This window comes from Ostrea edulis, chromosome 1 (genome assembly GCF_947568905.1).
Source record: "Ostrea edulis chromosome 1, xbOstEdul1.1, whole genome shotgun sequence".
Lineage (NCBI taxonomy): Eukaryota > Metazoa > Mollusca > Bivalvia > Ostreida > Ostreidae > Ostrea > Ostrea edulis.
The window spans coordinates 42,741,401-42,765,518 of NC_079164.1; the positions used below are offsets into that span (position 1 = coordinate 42,741,401).

General features: G+C 34.9%; 1 protein-coding gene across 1 annotated transcript; it reads left to right on the forward strand.

Moving 5' to 3' along the window:
- The first annotated feature begins 4,061 nt into the window (after nucleotides 1-4,061).
- On the forward strand, nucleotides 4,062-11,886 carry LOC125654424 (T-box transcription factor TBX2b-like). The gene is made up of 6 exons (XM_048884386.2): nucleotides 4,062-4,736; nucleotides 6,253-6,520; nucleotides 8,340-8,486; nucleotides 9,064-9,140; nucleotides 9,235-9,410; nucleotides 9,505-11,886. Exons 1-6 carry the CDS (start codon nucleotides 4,399-4,401, stop codon nucleotides 10,455-10,457), a joined length of 1,959 nt encoding a protein of 652 aa, XP_048740343.1. The 5' UTR covers nucleotides 4,062-4,398; the 3' UTR covers nucleotides 10,458-11,886.
- The last annotated feature ends 12,232 nt before the right edge of the window (nucleotides 11,887-24,118 follow it).

Consider the following 24,118-nt stretch of genomic DNA (forward strand, 5'->3'; position numbering starts at 1 on the left):
ACGACAGGGAGAGAAAAAAAATCCTGTGTGTAGCTTGAAAAACATTTGATAATCTCAAAAAAGATATTCTACGAGGAAAAAATCTCATTTCAAATTTCAAGAAAGTTTATGGAGTATGTCTTTACATCCAATTCTACAATTGTCTTAAACATAAATATACTACGTAAGTTTATGCAGAATTCAATATGTTCTATTCATCTATAAGAAACTACACTAGATAAATAATAACTGTCGCAGCAAATTACTGTCATATTGACTCTGGGGTTTAACCCCCCCCCCCTTTTTTTAGGCCCAGAAACTCTGTCGAGTCTCATTATTGTGTTATTTTGTATTTAGGAAGTACAAATATATTTACAAATGGATTGTAAGGCCCGTGGTGTGTGTTTAATGTAATAAACATTTATGAAATACTAATTTTTGAACACATAGTTATTGAAATATTTGCTAATTTGTTGAAGCCTGCGCACAGCAAAGTGCGAAGATCAAGTATACTCGGATTTCTAAATAAAACAAATCCATTAATCATAAATTTCAATACAATAATATAAGCTTACATGAAAAGTTAATGGTATGCATCTTCTAAAGCCTACAGTTTTCCGAATCGATTTGAACGTATATTATCGGATATAATACGTACACATAGATCTGGCAATTTACTCGTTCTTCTGCCTAGTATGCATACAATGAAAAGATTATATATATCTTTCGGGCATTCTGAAAGTGCTATTGAGAGAAATGAGGATATTTCATCAGTATCTATCGTAATTTTGTGAATTTAAAAATATCCATTGCTCGTTTTCCAAATGAAGCATATTTGGGTGGTTTCGAAGTATTATTTTCATGTTATATAGTTTCCCTGAATTGACTGTGAGAAGTTATTTCCCTCTTGGGAAATTTTCTTCATCATTATTTTCTAGAGCGGTAGACACATGATTTTTATTTTTTAAATCATGTCTTCATTTCGGAGCAGTGTAACTTTCTCTGTGTCATATTATTCTTTAGTTTGCTTGATAACAGAGAATTAAAATAACCAGGGAGAGGATTTTACATAACGAGTATATCAATGAAAAGAAAAATTACTTTCAAAATGAAAATCATCAGCAGGGATTATGTTTGTGTAATAGGGATTAATTTTCTTGGTGAAATTTCATACGCATAGTGCGAAACTTATGTATGGTATTTTGATTTTGTCGCCTCGATAATCCCCGTCATCCACGTACCCTCAGAAAACCACTCCCTGTTTACTGGTTCCCAATACATAAGTAGAACTAAATATTTTAATATACAACGTGAAGAATTATAAATTTATTCCTTGGGTGTGTGTGTGTTTTTTTGTTGTTTTTTTTATGTAGGTACATGTATATGTCTCAGTTGTCTCTCTTCACGTGAGTGGATAATGGACTTGAACATCGATTATTTTAAATTTTCTGTCACACCACAAATTTTAAATAAATTAAAAATTTATTTGTGTCCGAAGGGTACGAAGTGTCAACGGGACGAAGGGTCATTATGTGGAGTGATGACAAATATATTGTTTGGTGTTGAAACAACTCGATTAACCCGCGAGTAATTACACATCATTTTTTTTTCGTTGGTAACAATGGGGGAGGGAATGAAAAGGATCATTAAGTGATAAATAAATCACGGGTAAATTATCTATCGTGAGAAAGTGATTTTCTAGGTCATTAGTTTGAAATTTACATGGAGAATTTTCCACGGTTGCTCCTATAATTCATGTGTCAAAACATGTACAGTAACATGACATCGAATTTGTTGAATAGAAATTAAGAGATCATCTCTTGATTGTCGTAGTTAGAAAGGTAATTAAGAATTTAATAATCTATTGATTTATTGTTACGTGAAGGACTATATTGATTTCATTTTCAACAGTAGGATATAATCTTACAATTTGTTTAATGTTTTCTTGCAATTGTTCATTTTGAAAAGTTTTGAATAATATATATATAGAACTGTATTTATTTTAATATTGTTTATCTATCCGCTAGAATCACATGCTTTAAAAAAGAAGAAGAAAATAAAGAAAGAAAGAAAGAAAAAGAGAGATTCTCTTCTTTAAAAAAAAAATGAAATACATTTGTCAAATAAGGTCATTATCGGATAATGACAGAGAAAATTATTTATTATTTTGGGTAACTACATGTATTTCAACAGCTTCTGTGGTAAAGGGGGGATGTGTGAGGGCAGTGCTGTATCTAACTAATGGGGTGGGAAGTAATTTTCGGGTTTTAGACTAACCTTGATTAGGATCGACACTTGAACGTCAGCCCACGGTGATAATTTTGAGCAAAACTTGACTAAACGATGATGGAAAATTGGGTCTGATTGCTCGTAATTTACACCAAAGTCCTTTATTTAGCTCTTGAGAGAAGGGGTATTTTACACTAGTTTCTGGGTCGTTGTTTTATTATCATTATTCTATATTATGCAAATAAATTTTCTGTCAATTGCAATTTAACGAAGTGTCAGGATCAAATTGGAGCGAAATCTATTTCAGTTTCCTTGGAAGTCAGTACCCTCCTTTATTTTTCTTCACAAGCACAAGTACTATTGAACAATGAAAATCATTATTTTTAGATGATTTACAGAATGTCATGACAGGAGTAAAAGGAATGATTGATATTTTATTTTCTTTATATTGTTTTGTTTTTCAAAAAGTAATAAACCCTCGCTGAGTAGTGTCCCTGTCACTGCGTATTATCTATATTACGCAGCAAGGATTAATTAGACATTTAGATTTCATTAAGTTGTCTGAGATAGATGTTGTATATTTGGTCAGCCAAAACTTTTATTGTACAAGGGGTTATAAATTATCAAAGTTTGCAACCAGGCACAGAATTTCAAAGCAAGGAGAGGTCTGAAAATAAAGGCAAACCCAAAGCATGGAGGAAAATCAAAACCTGACGGCCGATAAGCTAATAGTATTTGCACCTTAGTTTAATTGTTGATTGTAGAGTCAACAATACGTTTGATTAATAATGGTTTCCGTGAACCGCAATAATCTGGTAGGTCGTCGATTTTTACGGAAAACGTTTTGAATGCAGATAACTCACTCGATTATAGACAAATTAATAAAGGATTATCACAAGTAAATGCGAGCACGAAAAGTGTTACTTTTTATAGTTTGAATGAACAGACACGGGACTTTTTTGTACACGGATTTAAATTAACACCGGACGGCGCCAGCCGCTGGTAGCTTTTAACTCACTTGACAAGAGACTGAATTTTGACATGTTAGGCTTAAAACGCGCCCCATCCTACCTGTTTCCATTGATTTTGATAAACTTACATCGTGATATAGTTGGGGAAATATTGATTTTAATGAGGGAATATTGCAGGTTTGATTGGGATGAAAGTATACAGGAAATCTCCATGTCTCGTACTAGTCTGGATCATGTACATATTCAAAGTAACAATTATAAATGATCCCGAGATAGGAAAACCAAAGATTAATGTCGTCGCGCCGATAAAATTTTGTTTCTACAAGTTAAACCCGCTTTTTATTTTCACATATTATTCCTTCTAAATTTTATATATCATTTTCACGTATATTTGAACTTTTGTAATTATCTTTGACATTTTAAAACTAATAAGCTATAAATTCGGTGCAATAATCAAAAGATATCCTTAAACTGAGAAAAAACTAAAATTAAAAAAAATTAAATTAGATATTTACACAAACCGTATTCAGTTCTATGTCTCACGTTCTGTTGATTGATATAAACTAATATTTTACTCGAAAAGCAGCTTAGAATTTAATTTTCAAGCTGTGTATTACCCGAGGCGGACGCGCAATGACAGCTATACCGATATATCATTGACTAATAAATAATTGATTGTTTTACAAAATCTGAAGAAAACAATATCCAATGTATAACAAAACGCATAATTACATAAAATTGTGATTTTTAGAATCGTTTACGGTTTGTTGAGCAACACGGCAGGGGGCGTGGTGAAAGTGTTCCAGTTTCTTTCTTCACCTGTCATAATAAACAATATAATCTAACGCGGCGACGTGCTGGCGATATCTGGTATCGCGAAATCCCGCGAAGCCCCGCCTACTTTCACTGAGGGATGAAACATTCTGGTTTATCGACCAATCGAAAACAACCAAGTGAAAAACATCACACCTGGTATTCAATGTAGCGAAAACAGCGGTATAAGTATCAGACTTTATACCATGTTATCGAGTTCGTGTTTTAAATTATTGTTTAGTAGCAATTAATGATACAAAATATACCACTGAAATACCACACACGAAATCACATCGTGCATTTTCTTAATTGGACGTTTATGTGTAGCGAGGGACCCATGCCTGTGATTTGACTACAGCAGTCGGGCGACATTAAAAAGTGACTTAGAACTTATCAAAATTTCTCAATGATTTTTCAAGGGAGCAATACGGACAACCTACCCATGGCGTATAACCCGTTTTTTCTCCATCGACCCTCGGATTACGGTTCCCTATTGGCCCAGCAACAGTACCTCTCCAACATAGCACTACAGTCACCCGGGTATGCAGCTTCCCTCTTCCCAAAGCTTGGTCGCAGTCCCCTCAGTGGGGATATGCTACACTCCCTGGGGTCCAGACATTTGCGAGGATTGGAACCCCCAGAGACCGAAGTTCACGATGACCCAAAGGTGGAATTAGACAGCAAAGACTTATGGGACCAGTTCCACAAAATTGGCACAGAAATGGTTATAACAAAGTCTGGAAGGTATCAAATATGCTCAGTACCTCATTAACCTTTTATATTTACCTTTTTTTATCTTTTCATTTTTAAGAATATTGATTCTTTTGCATCCTACATTAACACATTTATTGTCTATTCTTATTATATAATTCCATGTCATTATACAAAGTTAATATTCATTTATCTATCAATCTATTTATTCATTTATTTATTTATCTATCTATCTATTTATTCATATCTATTTATTTTATTTACTTAACTTTTAATAATTAATATTTCTATTTAAAATACAAAACTCTTCCAAATTATATTTCAAAATAGTATTAATATTGTATGCAGATTTATGTAATCTAAACACACACATGTATATAATTATATATAATACTAAACAATAATTACCAACAATTGTGTTTTGAATTTATAATTCTGTATTCATTAAATGGCTTTAGATTTCATTGTAATAAAGAAAATTGTCATAAAACATGCTCTCGAAACATATTTACGTTTTACAAAATGTATTGGAATTAATGGTTGGGTTTTTTTGGTTTTTTTTTTTATATTTCCATTGATATTACTTGTACATCATTTCTGTACATTTATTTTAGAAAAAAGAAAAATATATATATCTGGTATCGAATTAAGATTAGTCTATCAATGGATTTAGCTGTGATACGTATCAAATTACATTTCCATCCATCCCCAAATAGCTTAATGCGCAATCACATTCAAAACAGACATTTTTGATATTACAGCTACTTAATCTTGTTAATATACAAACATACTGTACTGTGATTAGTGTCACCCGCTGCATTAGCTACTGTAACATGTAATACTTCTCTTATCGGGCTCGGGGCAAAAAGATTTTATGATTTATCGGATATCGCGCCCGGGTAGGATTAAGGATGCGATCCCGACTTAATTTCTTGTTAGAGATACAGCGATGACAAGTTCTTGAGTGAATGACCATATGACTGTAAAACAATCCGAGTACCCTCATCATAATAGTTTACTGATCACACAAAATCATAAAAGGGCGATATACCTCTCTCAGACTATCATCTAACAGCGGGAAGACTTTTGACATGTACTTGGTAAATCTAAACTGAGGTGGCTAATTAACATATCATTTCCTTTCTGTAGCGACTGCTAATGGTACTTCATCAGATCATAAATCGGATCTCAGATTATTACAAAATATGGTACCATTGATTATTCTATTCTATAATTCATGAAGTTTCTACATGAAAACCGATATTTTTACACGAAAAAATACAGATTTACTGATAAAAACTAACGATCCAATACAATTTGTATTTTGTATAAAGCTATCTACTTTGTGAATATTTAAGACCAGCAGTATAAATATTCAAAACACATCTATAAATTGACTTCACAAATAGCATTCAATTAATTTGGAATGTTGAAAATTGCATTGCTGGAAATTCAAACGTGATAAATGAAATTTTAAATGGATAGGCCCTATATTGGGTGGGTTTTTTTTAAAATCCTAGATAATTAGATTTGTTGTATTATTTTTCAGACGCATGTTTCCTCCATTCAAAGTGAGAGTTTCTGGATTGGATAAACGAGCAAAATACATCCTTCTCATGGACATTGTTCCTGTGGATGATTGCCGCTATAAATTCCACAACGGCCGCTGGGTGGTGGCGGGAAAAGCCGACCCAGAAATGCCAAAACGAATGTACATCCACCCCGACTCCCCCAGCACGGGGGAACAATGGATGCAAAAGGTGGTCTCCTTCCACAAACTGAAACTAACCAACAACATCTCAGACAAGCACGGATTCGTAAGTACCCTTTGTTTATCATTTAGACATAATTTGATAATTCCTGACTTGGAAATTCGATTAGGAACGGTTGAAGCAATCTGGTACTATTTGGCACCTGTGCAAGGTTTGTAAGTTTATTAGATATAATTAATTTACATATAATGCCACAAATAGATCGCCCTGAAGTGTGGTTAAGGCACCTTTAACAATACCCAGAAATTAACCCAAAGTTCACTCTGGCGGTCGCGGGAATCCCGACAGAGAGGGAAGCGCTTCGTAATCAAATCCATTTACAGCCCTCTGTACCCTTAAGGATGATAAAGAAAAAGCGCCCGTGGAAAGACAAGGGCATATATTAATTTAATATACACCTTTTATGTTCAATGCGGTGTTGTACTTTATTAGATTTGTAGGCATGGGCTTCTGCAATTACGAACAAAATTATTTTCTGTATAAAATTGAGAAGATATATTGCGCATTTCTTTTGGAAATAGAATTTTTAAAAATCTACCAGTGTATAAAGTACTGGCAAGAGCAGTCTTATGTTTTACATATAATGCTTTGTTACTTCTCTAATAGAATTTTTGTATTGGATTTAATTTTGATTTGATGCCCTATTCCTTTTCCCCAAAGATATATTTAATGAAAACATGAAAATATATTTGGAATTCATACAAAATTTGAAGATATAAATAACAAAAAATACAAGCATTTTTATGATTTTCCCCCTGTTTATCCGATTGGAAAAAATAAGGGTTAACACGAAACAGCTACATACGGTGTCTGATTGTTGTATGCTGCTGATAATAAGAACATTTACATATTGTCAGAAGCTAAATCAGAACTTCCTTAAACACATCATTTATATACAAAAGAGCCGCTAACTTTGGCGAATGAGTCTCCCTGATGATTTAGAATATCGTCACTTAGGATCCGGCAAAAGTAGGGAAATGGCGCTTCTCGGACGAGTTCAATGTGATTGCGAGATTATAAAGATCTGACGAGACAATCTGATCATTCTCTCAGTAAATAGCTCATTGTTGTTGGTCAGTTGGAGAAATTGTCTATCTTTCATATAAATCTATCACCCAGTTGCATGAAGCTTGAGGACCTGACTGGGCTCATATGCAACGCGGGGTTCAAATCATTTCTCTTCAGTTCTGACAGATCGTATTAAATGAAAAGACAGAAAAATAACTGCATTCATGCAGAATAATCGTTTACATAGTCCTGCATATGCTTTTTGTAAGGCTACCCTTCACCTGTTTGTGCAAGTCAATGGTAGGGGGTGTCATTTCTACCATAATTAGTCGACCTATTTGCATCTGCGTATGGATAATTTTCCCTCTATTCGATCAAAGGCTTGAGAGTTTATTAACATGATATCGTTGTCTGACAGTATCTTGGCAATGACACCCTAATTTGTATTTGATATAACTGCTAGCCCCGGTTGAGACGAACGGATTACAAAGATTTGATAAAGCCGCGATAACACTATGAGAGAGACGTCCAATTTTACCACATATATGCGAATGACCGTCGCACTGAAGAAAGACCTACTAGTGTTGACGCCTCGGAGTAATAATACAATTTAATATCTTGTAAAGGACAAATACTCTTTGTCGCCACCCTGAGAATTTTGATTTACAGAAAGTAAACCACAAAATAACGAATAAGTATTTCCAGCGACAACACGAGGGATTAATCGCACATGTATCTTCAGATTAACTCGTAACTTACTGAGCGACTAAAGGCTGAAATAAAATATTTTCTATGATCATTTATAGATTTATCTAACATATCTAAAGATATGTCTGGGTCTTTTTTTAATTTACAGACAATCATGAATTCCATGCACAAGTACCAGACTCGTTTTCATTTAGTCCGGGCCAATGACATTTTGAAACTTCCGTATTCCGCGTTCCAGACCTTCGTCTTCAAGGAAACAGACTTCTTCGCTGTGACAGCGTACCAAAATGAAAAGGTAACAAACTTCATCATTACATTACACAGATACAATATAGCCAAAATTTCTTTTGATGTCCACACCAGACTCCTCGTGGACAGCATCGCAATTAATTAGCAAGAAATTAGTCTGTGACAGAGACAGTTAACGACAGGCTACCAGAGCCCTGTTATCACTTTCTGAAACAAATGTTTGGGTTTGCTTCATTTGGGTGACCAGTGTTCATGATTCGGACAAAGAGAGACCAAAGAACCCTTATCGGCAGACAACTTGTTTAAACATTAGTGGTATCAGTCACATCAGGACGTGTTCCGTGGGCACGGCCAGGCGCCCGACACGTGCGCCTTTACGTATACAAGGAATGTCCGTGATTGTGCTTAATGACCAACTAATTAGAACACACAGTAGATGTATATTTCCTAAAGCTCCCGATTGGCCATTAAGCTCTCATTTGATTGAAAATTCCAAACTCTGGTGTGCTTAGTGGCATTTAATGCTTATTGTGATTATTTGAGTTGTTTGTTGAATTGTAAGCTTTAATAACCCATATGGTCAAATTCTTTCATAATTTTTAATTTCATATTTTCAATTCCAGATTACACAGCTGAAAATTGACCATAACCCGTTCGCCAAAGGTTTCCGAGATACTGGAGCCGGAAAACGGGAGAAAAAGTAGGCAACTGCACCAAAAAACTCAAAAGATGCTCGTTTTCTTAGAATAAATAGAGAGATGAATAAGAAATAATTGCATTATTTTTTTCTGCAGTACCAGAAAAGTCATAACACACAATGGTCAACCAGCCTTAATATCACCTGACAAGTCTCGAACAGATGACGCTCAAAGCGATGATGAAGACAACGAGGAAATTTGTGTCGATGAAACAGATGATATGTTGAGCGATGTGTCGTCTGCTCACCAACTTAAGACCCTAGCAAATACCGGTAAGCATTCATTTCCATAAAATAAGTTGAAGTATTTTAGATTTGTAACATTTAGATATGCAATTTTGTAAATATATGTTGTCATTCTTCACAGAACAAGAAAAGTCTAATCCTGCAGACCAAACCACACCGAAAAAATCAGAATCTCCCACACATCCATCAGACAGGGAAACCCCCACAACCCCTACAGAACCTCTGAAACCCCGCAACAGTCAAAGCGATATTTCATCACCGAATGCCGATGAATTCAATCGGTCCGACGTCAGTAATTCTACATTTAAGAGCATGAGTGACCATGAAGCAGACAGTAGCGATGAAAGCATCCGCGATGATCGTCGTAAGTCGCCAGACTTGTCATCAAGTGCTTCACCGATTGAAAGCATCTGCAAGGAGCCCACGAAACCACCCAATGTGACTGTGGTTCAGCCCTCTGCCACACACGCCATGTTCCCCTTCATGTACCCCTCCAATGGGCTTTTTTCTGCACCTTCCTCGATGCCTTTTCCACTGGGACACATGTTCGGAAACTCCCCATTTTCTTCTCAGCTTTCATTCTTCAGTTCTCCGCAAACCGACATGAACAGTTTACCAACAACACATCCATTGTCTCTGTCGCTGAGTTCGCTTTCTCCACACAATCAGACACTTTTGCAACCGACATATTCTACCGGAAGTTCATTTACCGGAAGTAGTTCTTTCTCCCCTCCACACGCACAAGGATCTCAGATTGGACCTATGTTTACGTCTCGTACTAGTCCTAGATTTACGCCTTACTCCCTCCCCACCACAAAAACAACCTTGTCCAGTTCTAACTCTCCTGTCACTTCAGCAAACATAGGACTAGGTTGTGCTCCAGATTTAATCTCACCACGTACACATGGGTACGATCATAACTCGTCACAAAATCGAAGTCCGGTGTCTTTAAACATTCCTTCTACTTTTAATACACAAAATAGAAACAATGAGCTGCAAAGCATGGAGAGGATGTTAACGGGACTAGATCGCAGCAAAATGATGGCGAGTAGTCGCAATGAAAATAAACCGTGACAAACTATACCTTTAAACAAACGGGTGATATCATAAACTTAGCTTTGTGTTACGTCGTACATGTATGTTGTATTATGATTTATACTGAGCAGAATGATCAATATCTAATCCCTTTTCTCTAGTCAATCGTCATTGAATAAATGAGAGTGATTTTAATATAATTTTGCATTCTATATATATCTAGGTAGTTTTGTATCGGTACGTGTAGAATTGATGTATATATAGATTCGTTACTAGAAACGCATTGTTATTGATCTATTTTCCCTGTTAACATTGTACGTATATGCATGTAAATCGTTACTATTTTTCATATAGTTCTTTCTTCACTTGGCGTAACAATTTTGCTAAGGTGTATGAGGGTTCCATTAAAATTCATATGGGCATAGTGCAATAATTCGTTCTATTGAATATGGAAAATAAAGCAAAGAAAACATGTTTAGAAAGTCTTATGTTTTAACATAGAAAGGAATTCGAATGTTGCTGCTTACATTTTTATATCAAAGAGTGATGTGAGGTTTCATATAATAGGGATAAACTGCGAATAAAAATAACTTGATTCTCAGGTAGAAATGGTTCACGAAAATTGAAAAACATTTCGTACATGTTGAAAAAATTAACAAAAGAAAAAAATTGAAAGTAGTACACCTGGGGTTTAGGGAAGATGAGCTGCATTTCCCGGCCGTTTCTGTTGCAATTCTCATCTTCCATAAATTCGGTATGGTTGATATGTATACCTGTGCAGGTATAGAATATTTAGGGTCCTTTGTTATACCCAATACTATCTTTGTCTATCTATCCACATCTTGCGCAAGAGGTCCTTTGGAGTCGCCCGATGTTCACACCGATAGGGTCATAGCTCTATGTCGATCATTGTTTCCAGAAATCACAGAGTTCCTGTTCAGACCTTTGCAAAGATTGCCTTCTGTGTACAGTTCATATTTCTATTCGTGTCGTTTACAATTTGTTCACCTAAGTTTCAATGGACGCGATAGATAATTTTTTGCAGGTGTATAAATCGACAAGTTTATGAAAAGAACTCGGCGAGGCGTTTCAAAAAGCTCTTGGTGGTGCGCTTGTGAATATGTTTGTAAAAGACCCCAATACGGGTCAAAGATATTTGTTGTAATACGATATCTTAGTGAGGAATTTTGAAGTAATATACCCCCTTCATAGGATAAGTAAAATGTATGACTTTTTTCTACTTTGACAATTTATCGTTTTTTGATTGTATTGTGTAATATTCTTCGAGCGAAAGTTTTAAGCTATAAAAGGCTTACTTTGTGTATTCATTACATATCAATTGTCCCAGTATACGTTCTAATGATGGTACATTGCATATAATTAGATTCATAGTTCAATGTTTATAGAAGTCCATTTTTGATATATAAAGTTAACTTTTTTTTAAATAAAGAGTATATTTTACAGGCACTTTAATTCATTTTATTATTTATTTCAAGAAAAACGGCGGACATGGTCACAAACACGTTCCAAGATATTAGATTCCTAATGGAATCAGCAGAAGAGTAAAGTAAAAATTCACCTTCTGATTTTATTTTTTCCAAAAAAGAAGTAGTGGTAAATCATAGCGAATATTATCAATAATATGACATTTTAGTGTTTTTAATTTCTGTGCTACTACAGCGAGGGAAAGAGAGAGGGAGAAAGAGAAAAAAAACTACTATAAAAGGGGTATCAATGTTACAACATTAGAATTGATTCTGATGCTAAACTATTTTCTAAAAATAGATTGAGCCAAACTTCAAAATATTTCTTACATATATTTCTCGTTTACGGTCAATATTTTGCGTTTGAGATGTGTTAATCAATAGACAGAGTTCTTCAAGAAAATGGACTATTTCTCGTGACATTCTCCGACAAAAATCAATGAACTTCAAGAAGTCCCTCTGTAGAGATTCAAAAGCGTGGCGCCCTGAGTATAGCGCAAGGATTAAGATATTGCTAAACACAGTATCAAATTTTTAAAATCCTGTTTTATGGAAATGAACTAAAAGGACCTAATTTCCATCCTAATTTTTAAATTGTTAACAATGAGAGTGTTCTATTGGTTTGTCATTAAGCAGCACTCAGGAAGGCGTGGATTCTCATGTAAATTTGGTCCTATTTGAAGAAAAACATATTTCCGTCCAAAATTTCTTTTGTTATTGAAGACAAAGTTGTCACAGATTTTCCAACTCCCGGTGCTCATATTATCACCATTAATCCTGACAGTGTACGGATTTTCAAATATGATTGTCAAAATACAGCATTGAAATACTGCTATAATAGCGGTAGAATTGCAGTATTCAGTTTCCTTGTGCCAACCCCCAAAGCCCATCTGTCGACCGAAGATTTGACCAAACCGCTTTCCAAGAGCCCAAACAAAGAAGAGGGTAACGTGTTTGATAATCATTAGTGTGTGATTTTCTGTATTTATTCCCCCATAATTCAAGAGAATTTTAATGCGCTAATTTTGACAAAAATAAGAGACAAACATTAGAATATTAAAACATTTTCACTGTACTTTAATTTGTTGACCATACATACAATATTTGAGAATAAAAAAATCTATCTTTACTGCAAGTTATTTAATGTGAGGGGAAAATATTAAAGTTATATCTTATTTTCAGCACAGCCATCATTTCAACTAAAAATAATTAAAACTTTTCATAAGTTGCAGTCTATGATATTTCTTGTTAAAAATGTGATTCAGGTGTATATTTATCACCGTTTCATTTCTATTCAAATTGTAATTATTTGCAGCTTTTATGCTAAATTTCTTAAAAGCAAGTTGTTGTTATTTCGCTTCAAAATGGGCGGTTGCGTTTTGACTTAACATTTTTCAGACGCGGGACTTCGGTGCAAAGAAATAAAGAAAAAAAATTAATTGTCGTAAAAGTCCACAGTTTTGATCTGTACGACCTTAATTACACTGTAAACGGGGGTAAGATACAGAATTACACGTGTATAATTAATTCCATAACAATGTTGTGTAAGTGTTGAACATCGTTACACATGCTTAAGGAGAAAATCCCACGGACCGATTTTCCTACCGATAAATACACCGAAAAGCAAGAGATCGACTGATATAGACATATCTTTTTCAAAAATCGAATGTTTTATTCTTTAAAATTTTATTTCCATACCGACTTTAATAAATTCATAAAGTAATAATTACCGTCTTTGCACTCGTGTTTATATTTTCGTTATCTGCTTAGCGGCTTGTTTGATTGGTTTATTCCCCAAGGTACACTGCAACATGACCGGGACGATTTGAAAGAAACAACTTTAATAAAATAACAATTGAAGCTTGTTTATAATGTATTTATCACTGATTTCCTTTGAAGACAAAACTTCTAAGAGGAATAAGAGGAATTGAATTTGGAAAATCGAAGTGTTTGACTTTACATAATGATATTAATACCTTAATTTTATGAAGAAATTCAGCCAAAACTACTCTCATTTGATTGTGGAAGGCTGCAATACTCTTGCACCTAACGCCATTACACGTTTTTCCAGCTAATTTTAGTAAGATTATAACTTCATATGCCTTGTTTTCATGTGATTTATTCCTTATTTTTGTCATTTTTTCAAGAAAACTTCGTTTTTCCTCGTGATAAATCATGTTTTTTGTTATGGAGTGTTCTTTGTTGTCTAGTAAAACCCTTCGTGACCACTAGTCATCGACAGTTTGTATGATGAAAAATCTCATAAACTTGTCATGTTATGCCTCTACAAGTTCAGATTTTGTTTTCCCCTAAAACCAAGATGTTCATAATTTGATTGGTTTTTCAGATCGTTCGTTTTCTTGTCTACGGCGTACATCTTACGACAAAACGTTTCAATTGCGGACAGCGGGGGTCTGTGGGGATTTTGCATTGATCTGATAACAAAAATCTTCTGAGGAAAATCGGGGATTGTTGATACATTTATCGTAAAAAATGAAACATCATCTTGTATTATGTACAATTGTAAATTGAAGCTCGGTAATTGATTCCAGAGTTTTGATCGGAACGCCTCGGGCACCGAAGGTCCAATGGCGCGTGTGCGTGGCGACATGGGGTAGATCTACTGAAAACATGGCGGGATATATCCGGCTGGACAGCGTCAGCATATGACAAGTTATCAGCATGTCATCTTTTTCTAAAAGTCAGGCTAGCCTGAACACAATGACATTATTTGTGACGAGGGCTGCAAGAATGCTCTTTGATTTTTGCTGCTGCATCGTTTTGCTAATCGTTCACAGACATCATATTTAACGCTGTCAGATTCAGAGCGGGGCATCATATGATTTATATGGTTATATGAATATCTGGTGCAATCTTTTACATTTTATTTCTGATGAGCAAATCAATTTAAACTAAAATGTTGTTTGATATTAGCAAATGACAAATGCTTCTTGATAATGAAACATGTATGAATTTATTTATATTTTAATCTTTCAACTAAAAACAATATATTTTAACCGAAACAAGATCATTTCCTCCACCAACAGAAATATCATTTCAATAGATTTGGGAAACATAATTTGTTATCATGGTGTTTCTTAGTGTATAATTCAAAATTCAAATAACGGAGGGTTCGTATGTCAAGTTGAGATATAACACAATTGAGTACGGGAAGCAAACCAACATTATCAATCTCAGCAATATCCGACGACTGTTTTCAATTTTTATAAAATTAGTATAATTTCTGCGAACTTTATGAATAAAAACAAAGTGATTATTTTGTTTTCTCTGCTTACACATTTCATGAATTTAACAATTATTTAATTTTCTCTTCTTTTCATCTTTGTTCTTAATTTGCACCGGATGTACTAGGACTACAGGAGAGAATGGCACGAACAAATTCTATATTATTCGTCTTCATTAGGTCTGCTTCTTTACAATTACCGAAAACATTGGGGATATGACAATATTTAATTAATACGATTGTTTGTCGGACAACCCACTGTTTCAGTCGCCATGGAAATTTTTCTATCTGAGAGAATGCCATTTTTCAGCTTCCGATGGTCTCGTGCGTGTGCGGCTCTCGACGAGTCAGACGGCAAAGGATGTGTTTTTCACAGTTATAAATAATTTCTTTCACAATACCTTAGAACTTTTCTACAGACAATAAACCAGATGGCACTATTACATGTGGTATTGTTTTAGAGAGTAGGCTCTTGGAATGACAAATTTCCAGCCATTACATAAATTGGTTAAACTCCAAGTGTGAAAGAGAGATTTACAAGTTTCAGCAATTACCCATAGACGATTCGTGCAACAGGGGCCGATGGATTCGCTCCTGATCTGCAACAGTTCTAGCTGTTCGCATGCGTCTAGAAAACTCCAGTGACACATTGAAGAAACCCTGGCACCGATTGCCATCCGAAACAACATTTTTGCTAATTATCCTGCAGACACCTAGCGTGCTCCGTGTTTACAAGTACCTGTTTTTTGAAAATAAACGCCATCTGGTTTGCTTCGGATTGATTGCCTGCGATCCGAAGGCACGCAAATGACCATTTCTCTTTCTGAAACCGTAGCAACTCCAACACGGAGAAGTATGGAATGCGATGAATTTATTCGAAAATGTACCACATAATTACGTCTCATTGTGTTTTAACAAATCCACAAAATGGAGGCGAAAATAAGGAAAACCATCAAATTCATTTTTTGTACCCACGAGGCAAATTAAAAAAAAAAGTAACCAAATTTCACTCGGAAATAGCTGTGGTGAAGCATATCAAAGTATGGCGCGTTTGAAAGTTATCACAATGACGAAATAACATTTATATACATGTGTCAATGTAGCAATGTAGTAATAGATATATACTTATCCTTTTAGTGCAATTTCTTACCAATACCCTTTCTCCGTCTCCCTGACCCTGGGATTTCAGGGGATACCGGTAATGTCTCCTACCTGTCATATCATACACACTTCATCGTCGCCATTTCTCGACATGGTCGTATAACACACCGAGTAACATTCATCTAACGCTAAAAAAAATACACAATGTTTTGATTTATGAAATCTTACTGTCCTTACAATATCATATCTCTGGATGTTGAACTCATGTTTGAGGATTAATCAGTTTGGCTGAAGGTTTTTTTTTTAGTTCGTGTGACAAGGAGAAACCTATCTGGTACCAAACGTTTGCGCAACCTACGCTGCAAAAAGACGCTTGACTGATACAGAAACACGTTTTCGAAAACAGAAATAAATGTGTTTGTAGCACAATCAATAATGTAGTTCAAAGTTCGTCAAAAACTGCATGGTGTGTTGGGAAAATATGGATGTGGGATAGCTATGATTTAGATATCTTGTCATGAGAAGTTGACAGTTCATATTTAATTCTAATTTTTTCTTCCCAAAAATTCACAGTAAAAATAATCGCTTGAAGTTAATGTAACACTTTCCTATGTTTTCACGGCATGACAGTTCATAACTTAGTAAGTTCTCCAATTCAGTATTCTAGAGTAGAAAAACCGTGCTAATTGATATTATTGTACATACTAGCTATAAGGGGGAATGGTATCTCTCAAGTTTGGACTATATGGCCTGATTGATATCATATCCTGAAATCAATTACAGTGAGGACCAGAGGCCTAGACATGTCATCAGGTAAAGACTGCGAACATTGATTTCAAAATCAGATAATCATACTTTTATGTCCATGTAGTCATTTTTTACCAATTGCTCCGAGATATGTACTGAAGAAGATGTCCAGAAAAACAAATTTAGTACGCTGATAAATGATCACATTTAACAAAATTGATGACACAACGACATTTAGTGAAAACTGCATCACCTGTTTGGTAAAGTTTGTAAGCTTTATCACGCCCTAGTTGGTGCAGACAAATGAACCTGCCAAAGCCGGACCCCCGGGTCCCCCGATCTTGTTTCTGAAACCTTTTAAAACTTTTCAACATCACAGAAAGTGACTTATATCTAACTTTTCCCCCTTGTTGCGATTTATGGTTTTATCAATCTCCTCAGCAAACATGTGCCCTAACCACAAAAGAAAGCAAACTTATGTGGTAATGAAGAACTAGGGTGCTATTTGCGTTAGATTTTTTGCAATGCTTTGTAGAACACTTACATCTTCTATCATTTATAAGTGTGCTTGCCATTTACAATTCAATCGTAATCAGACGTGACTGTGATTGTTTCATTCATATACTATTCTATATATATATATATATGTTAAATTCATGAGGTGTCGTGTTAAATGATGTTTCATGTTTTGAATATACTTTTTTGTGTTTGTCAAAAATTCGAATACATGACAACTTGATTATTTGTTTGTCTTTCAATTTTCCAAATTTGTCAACAGAAGTAAAGTAAAGTAAAGTAAAGTAAATTTTATTTAAAGTCAGCACTATATACATTCAACATGTCAAACACAAGCTCTGTAGAACTTTTTAACCGACTATAGAAGGGGGTAAATATCAGAGAAATGAATAAATAGTAAAATCTGTAGCACCAAATTGCTATTTTGACACTTGACAGCTTATTTGTGTCGATGACGATATTGCATCAGGGGCCGTAACCCGTGTTAATACAGTTATGCTAGGAGTTACATCCTGTCTATTTTCCTATGTTATTTCTCTATGGCTGATTACAAAACTTCGATCCATCACTTCTGAGCCATTTCATTGGGTAAGCATTCATGTCGTTTATGTAAAGTTAAGAGTTTTATTTTCATTTGAGGGTGTCTAGAACTGAACTTGAGATCGGACTGGCGCCACAAAGCCATTCCTTCACTGTTTTTTAACGCAAGGTCTGATTCTTACAGTGATGTCAAAAAAGTTTGCGCAAGGGCAAATTGACATCAAGATCCACACTGGTCTGCCTGGCCGTTATATTTAAACACCACGTCTAAGAATCAGAACCATATTGAACCTTGCGGGGTCGTGTCGATAGTGTTACATTTTTATATTCTAGACATTTTCCAGACGTACAGTGTCGCGGTATAGCGCCAATTTAAAAACATTAGAATTTATTTGTTTCGTTTTGTTCACACATCGAGGGTATCGTGTGAAATTCTTGCAAATTTATCAACATACACTACGACCATGATGCATTAATAAATCCAATATCTGGCATTTTTTACATAATTAAAACATTGACTCTCACTGGAAACCATGCTATTGCAGCAAATGGTTTTGTAACGACACCACCATGTGCTTTTTGCATTATTTAGTTTCTCTCGCAAATTAATTATTTCAAATAAAATCTACTCCCTTATGATTTTAAATTTCGTGGGAAATTTTCTTTCATGAAAAATGGCTTACAAGTCTGAAATCATGCTGATTAACCTTTGTATACATATAATTGAAATTATGTTTTATAGTACGTGGATTCCCATTCACATCTGTGCGTGTGAAATTTTGTTTAAGAATAATGTAACTGTACTGAAAATTCACACCTTCTATAGTACAAGAATTTGCTGAATCGGTTACTTCTTGATCACAGTCAATGGACTATGAGTAAAACTTATGTAATACAAAACCCAGTTGGTATTCCAATGCAATGCGTGTCATCAATATTTAGTACTGTTGTTTTGAAATAAATAACTAAATATTGTTTTCTTAATGTGCATTTCATAACCCCTAAACAACAGCAAGTGTGACAGACGGGTGATACCAGGGGCAGATAACTTTCCCCGGAAATAGCTCCATGTCACTCCGCGTCAAATAATTTCTGTTCAATGATTAGTTAATGTAAATCTCTCGCAATGACAGCCAGCTCGTGGCCAATAACATTATTTTTGACACTTATTTGTAAATGTACAACTGTTGATGAGTTACTCAAGAAAATAAATGCTCACATAATAATTAGTGGTAAACATAGGACATATCGCAAGTTTCAGACTCCGGGCGCCAATTCTGTCAACTGTCGTCTGCTAAAATCTTGAAAAAGACCATCCTACATTGACCACAGAAATGGTATGAATGTATCTTATACAAATAATTCAAAATAAACTCAAATCTGAAATTTTATTAATGTAAAAGCTATGCATATTCATGTAGAATGCGGATTTGTTTTTCCACACAATTTTGATTTATCAATATATATATTTTGTGATAAAAAAAACCTGTTTCTTTTTTCCCCTTATCGTTTAAGGCTATGAACTTGCATAATACAATTTCCAATGCAATGCTAATTTTCCAACACGACAAATTTCAAATGACATATCAATAAATACAACTTCTAGATTTTCATATTCAGAGAGGAAAATGATAGCAGACATGCGGAGTGAATTATGGATTGAGTGCAGTTGTCTAAGATATTGTGGAGCGATACTTGAAAACATGATGATTCCCATATACCTATCTTTTGTAACCAGAAGTTACGTTCACTGATATCTGAGTTAGATGTTATGTTCCATGCACTAAACAACTTAGCACAGGACATTACAATACGCTCCTGATGTATTTTTATACGCATCTAGATACAAATCATTTGATGATCTACGAATCAGTGCTTTCATATAACAGCGTCATGTTGCGTGCGACATTGTTAATCTACGGGAACGCGGGAACATACATCATTTCACTCCGCAAGAGATGAAGTTGACACCTGATGCGAGATGGCCTGTACCGGTCATTATATATTTATTGGTGTTGTTTAGCCTTACTAATGCCTGTATCCATATTGACCGCAGAACAACAAATAAATCACGGGAAATTGTCAATCAATTTACATACGGCTCTGAGATATTGTGTAATTCCAAGAAAAGAATAAATTGCATTCATGAGTTTTCATAAATTTCAGATAGTGACATTATGTAGGGAAAGGCATGTGCTATGTAATATTAGGGATCCATATGGAACTCATTTCCGTTTGAATTTCAAAATAGATATCAAACCATGAAACCTTGTAAAGAGATAACTTTGTAAAAATACATAATGATGATCATGACTGTAAATGTACAATTAAGCAGATTTAGGGTTTCAGAAGGAAATGGCGAGTGTATGTTTTAAAATTTTGCATACAGTTTGTTTTGGAAAACGAAGTACGCGTTTGCCTCTGTATCATTTTCTACCAAAGTTGCAACTGAATATGTAAATCTGAGAGTTAGGTAAGTGTGTGCTTTATACATGTACATGTATTTTCTGAAGTAACATATCCTTCAATTTTTTATTATTATTTGTTTTTGGCCAAAATGAGAAAATTCGGGATTTTCATTAACTTTGTAACCTCCCTGTGAACTTAGAATATATAACAAGGAAAATCTGGTACTTAGTTTGAGATAGACATGACCTTACCTTCTCCTGTCTGCAATTACTTGTCCCCGGTAAACTAATACATTTTATTATATACATATGCTAGTAAATATCTAATTTAAGGTGCACGACAACTTTATATTTTCAAACCATTTATTAAGATAACGGACGAATGCCTTTGGCATAGCATATAAATCCGATATTCTTTCTTCCAGACTAAGAAAGAAAAGAAAAACATATGTACATTTAAACTATACTAATACATATCAAATTAATTGCGATTTATAGACCCATATTTATGTAATATTGTTCCTCTATACTTAACCCGTCAACAAATGATCATTAAATACAACATGGGACCCCAGGATACGCGATTGCGTATCAATCTGTTATCACATTAATTTCTTATTGTCTGCGCAAGCGCCGATCATTACCGGCAAAATTTAATGATTTTATCATTGATAGAACAAGTTGGTCAATCCATTGATATTCTATTTGGCGTTACCTTATTGATTTTCACGGATAGATCAATCATTGTAAAATCGGAAGTCTTTTTGTCGTCTCCGGGGTCCTGTTTTTATGTTTGGCTGTCAAAATTGGAGGTTAGAAACATACGTCATCTAGTACTTAAGAAAACTAAATTTACGTCATTAAAACAAAGATGTATACGATTAACATCACTTATTAGTTCTACTTAAGAAATAAATTTCACTTTTGAAAATACACGAGGGCATGAACTGCGACCCTACACACCAGCATACTTCATGCGTGAAACGCGTTAGCGCTTTAGGAAAAATATGTCGACGTGACGCGTTGCTAGATATACCCTCGTGCATGTATTTTCAAAAATAAGATTTATTTTTTTATATTAACAGTCCAATTTCACTTCTTTCGGAATACCCAGGCGATAGTATAGACATGCTGTATTTATCAAAATTCATACGCTCATTTTTCACCACTATTTCGCATGAGGAAATGGCTATCATTTACAACTAGTAAAGATGTCGCAGGCAATAATCACTGGAAATGTACATATTACCGTATATATTTATTTTTAATATTCCCATGTAAAAAAAAAAAAAAAAAAAAAAAAAGATACCGTTTAGTTCACAACTCTGCATGTTGCAAGACAGTGCAAAATCCATGCATATTGAACGTGCATCTCAATTTCATTCGCTTTAACTATTCAAATAAAGAACATAGAAAGCTGCAAGTCACTGTATGAAAAAAAATTGCGATAGAAATATTTGAATTTTGAAAAATAAGTAATTTTGAAGGTGAAATAATGAATTCACATGAATGAAATACTCGGTGTATTTTGTAGTTTGAGGCATTCTATTTCGAAAATGAATAATAAACTGTGTAATAAAAATAAGTCCGTATTTTATTTGTTATCTATATTTGACAACAATGGTCGTGATTCAACTCCAGATGACGGGGATAATCGCTGGTTCACGGATACAGCTATCGCTGCCTGGGTGTTCAGCGCGTTTTGGCGTTATCTTGGCATCGCTACGCATTCACATCTTTTCACTTCGACGTGAGACTCCCATTTAATTGGGCGACAAAATAACAGCCCAGTCTACCTGGACTGACCACAAGTGATGACCAAATCAGACTCTCGTCACCATACTAAGCCCTATCCTGTACACATCTCGGACTTTGCGACTCCCCCCTGTCCCAATCATTTTACATCAACACTCTACAGTCTCGTAGAGTGGACGGATTTTCCCACCAAGCCTCAAGAGTGGTCAGTACTGGCGACGGTTTTAATGAGGAACATGGTAGATGGCTGGAATTTCGTCACGGTTATGGGATTTAGCAGTTTCCGGAAAGACACACCAGTCGTTATCACGAGATGGCGCCACCTAAATACCCCCACTTACCCATTCTCCGAAGAAATCTGGAAACAAGCGGCAGATTGTGAAGATATATTGAAAGTACAGACAAACGTTCTCACAGTTAAAAGATAATTTTGCCTACTTTTGTAATCAAATGCTATAGTGGGGGCTTAATTACATAGTCAATCAACAAATGTTACGTCATATTTGTTTCTATAATGATGACCCCGCGCCTCCGTCACCAAAATTGTAGACACTCTTTTGATATAAATTATATTTTATAGTTTATGTATTGTTGCATTGATCATGTGTCTTCTAGAAGGTCAATGAAAATTCTCAGAATTTTTTATAATTTGTTTCAAGATTATACTGATACCGATGTTTAGATAGTTCTATTTAACTCTGCCGTAATGCGAAGTGAAGTTCATTTTCTACAGACACAAACCCCACACAATACGATATTTTATGCCTTTAAGAAATCACATTTTGATCACCACGATATCATATTTATTTACGAAACAATCATGGTGTTTTTATATATATAAATTGATGGAATTATCCTAAAAAGCTGACAAATCCCTACGGAAATATTAAATATTACACATGTGTAACCTCACAATTGTAATGTTAATGCAGTTAAGCCTCTCATATATTTTAATTGATTAAAATTGATGATGAATTTATCGCCGGGGTTTCCTCCTAGGCTGTGTATAGATGGGTGATAGAGATGATAAATCGGCGGGGTGGGAAGGGGGCAATTCAATATTTGTCAATCGTTCTCATTAGAACCAGTTCTTCACCCTTCCGGTTGAAACATGTTTATGATAATACTGACATTTTTAATACTTCCTCTATCTAGTTCGACTCAAGTCAATCTTATCGATGTGGCGATTGATGTAATTAGAGGGCCCGTTTATTACCCATCTACCGTGGGATTTTAATGTACCTACATCAGATAAATCCTCCACTCAAACAGTTTCCACTGTCTATATGTAAATACCAAATTATTATTTTATTATGGGCGATATACCAGACATTCCTTGTACCTTCTATGATAAAAGGCTTCAGATTTTTTGAAGAACCTTGTCGTCAAACTCGAGGCGTGATGGGTAGCAAAAGTGTCGCCGTTTGTATCAAAGTTACAACAGCGTTACCTAATCTCCAAGCCCGTCTTGGCACCACATTTGGGCCACATATTTATTCAGATTTTACCTCAAGATACCCTGGTGAAATTCCTCTATTTAGTATTAATTTATCTACCCACTAAGTAAAATATGCTGGCCATCATAAATAATTTCAAAGCAATAAAAACCAAACCTGTACTTCTAAATGACATGTAATATTTAACCTGTACAGCATTTTCCGTATATCTGGATGCCGTAGCGGGCATTGAGTAATGCATGAAAGAATGTAGGACTAGACAATACAAACGATGCACGATCTATTTCAAAATTTCTCCTGGCCATCTTCTCGACAAATTTGTCTGACCACCACAACATGGGGTCTTTTGCAGCTCTGATTCCACATATATTCATAGCTCCACATCGGGATCTGTTTATCGGAGCAGTAGGACCCCCTTACATATGGACAATATTCCCTAATCCGAACT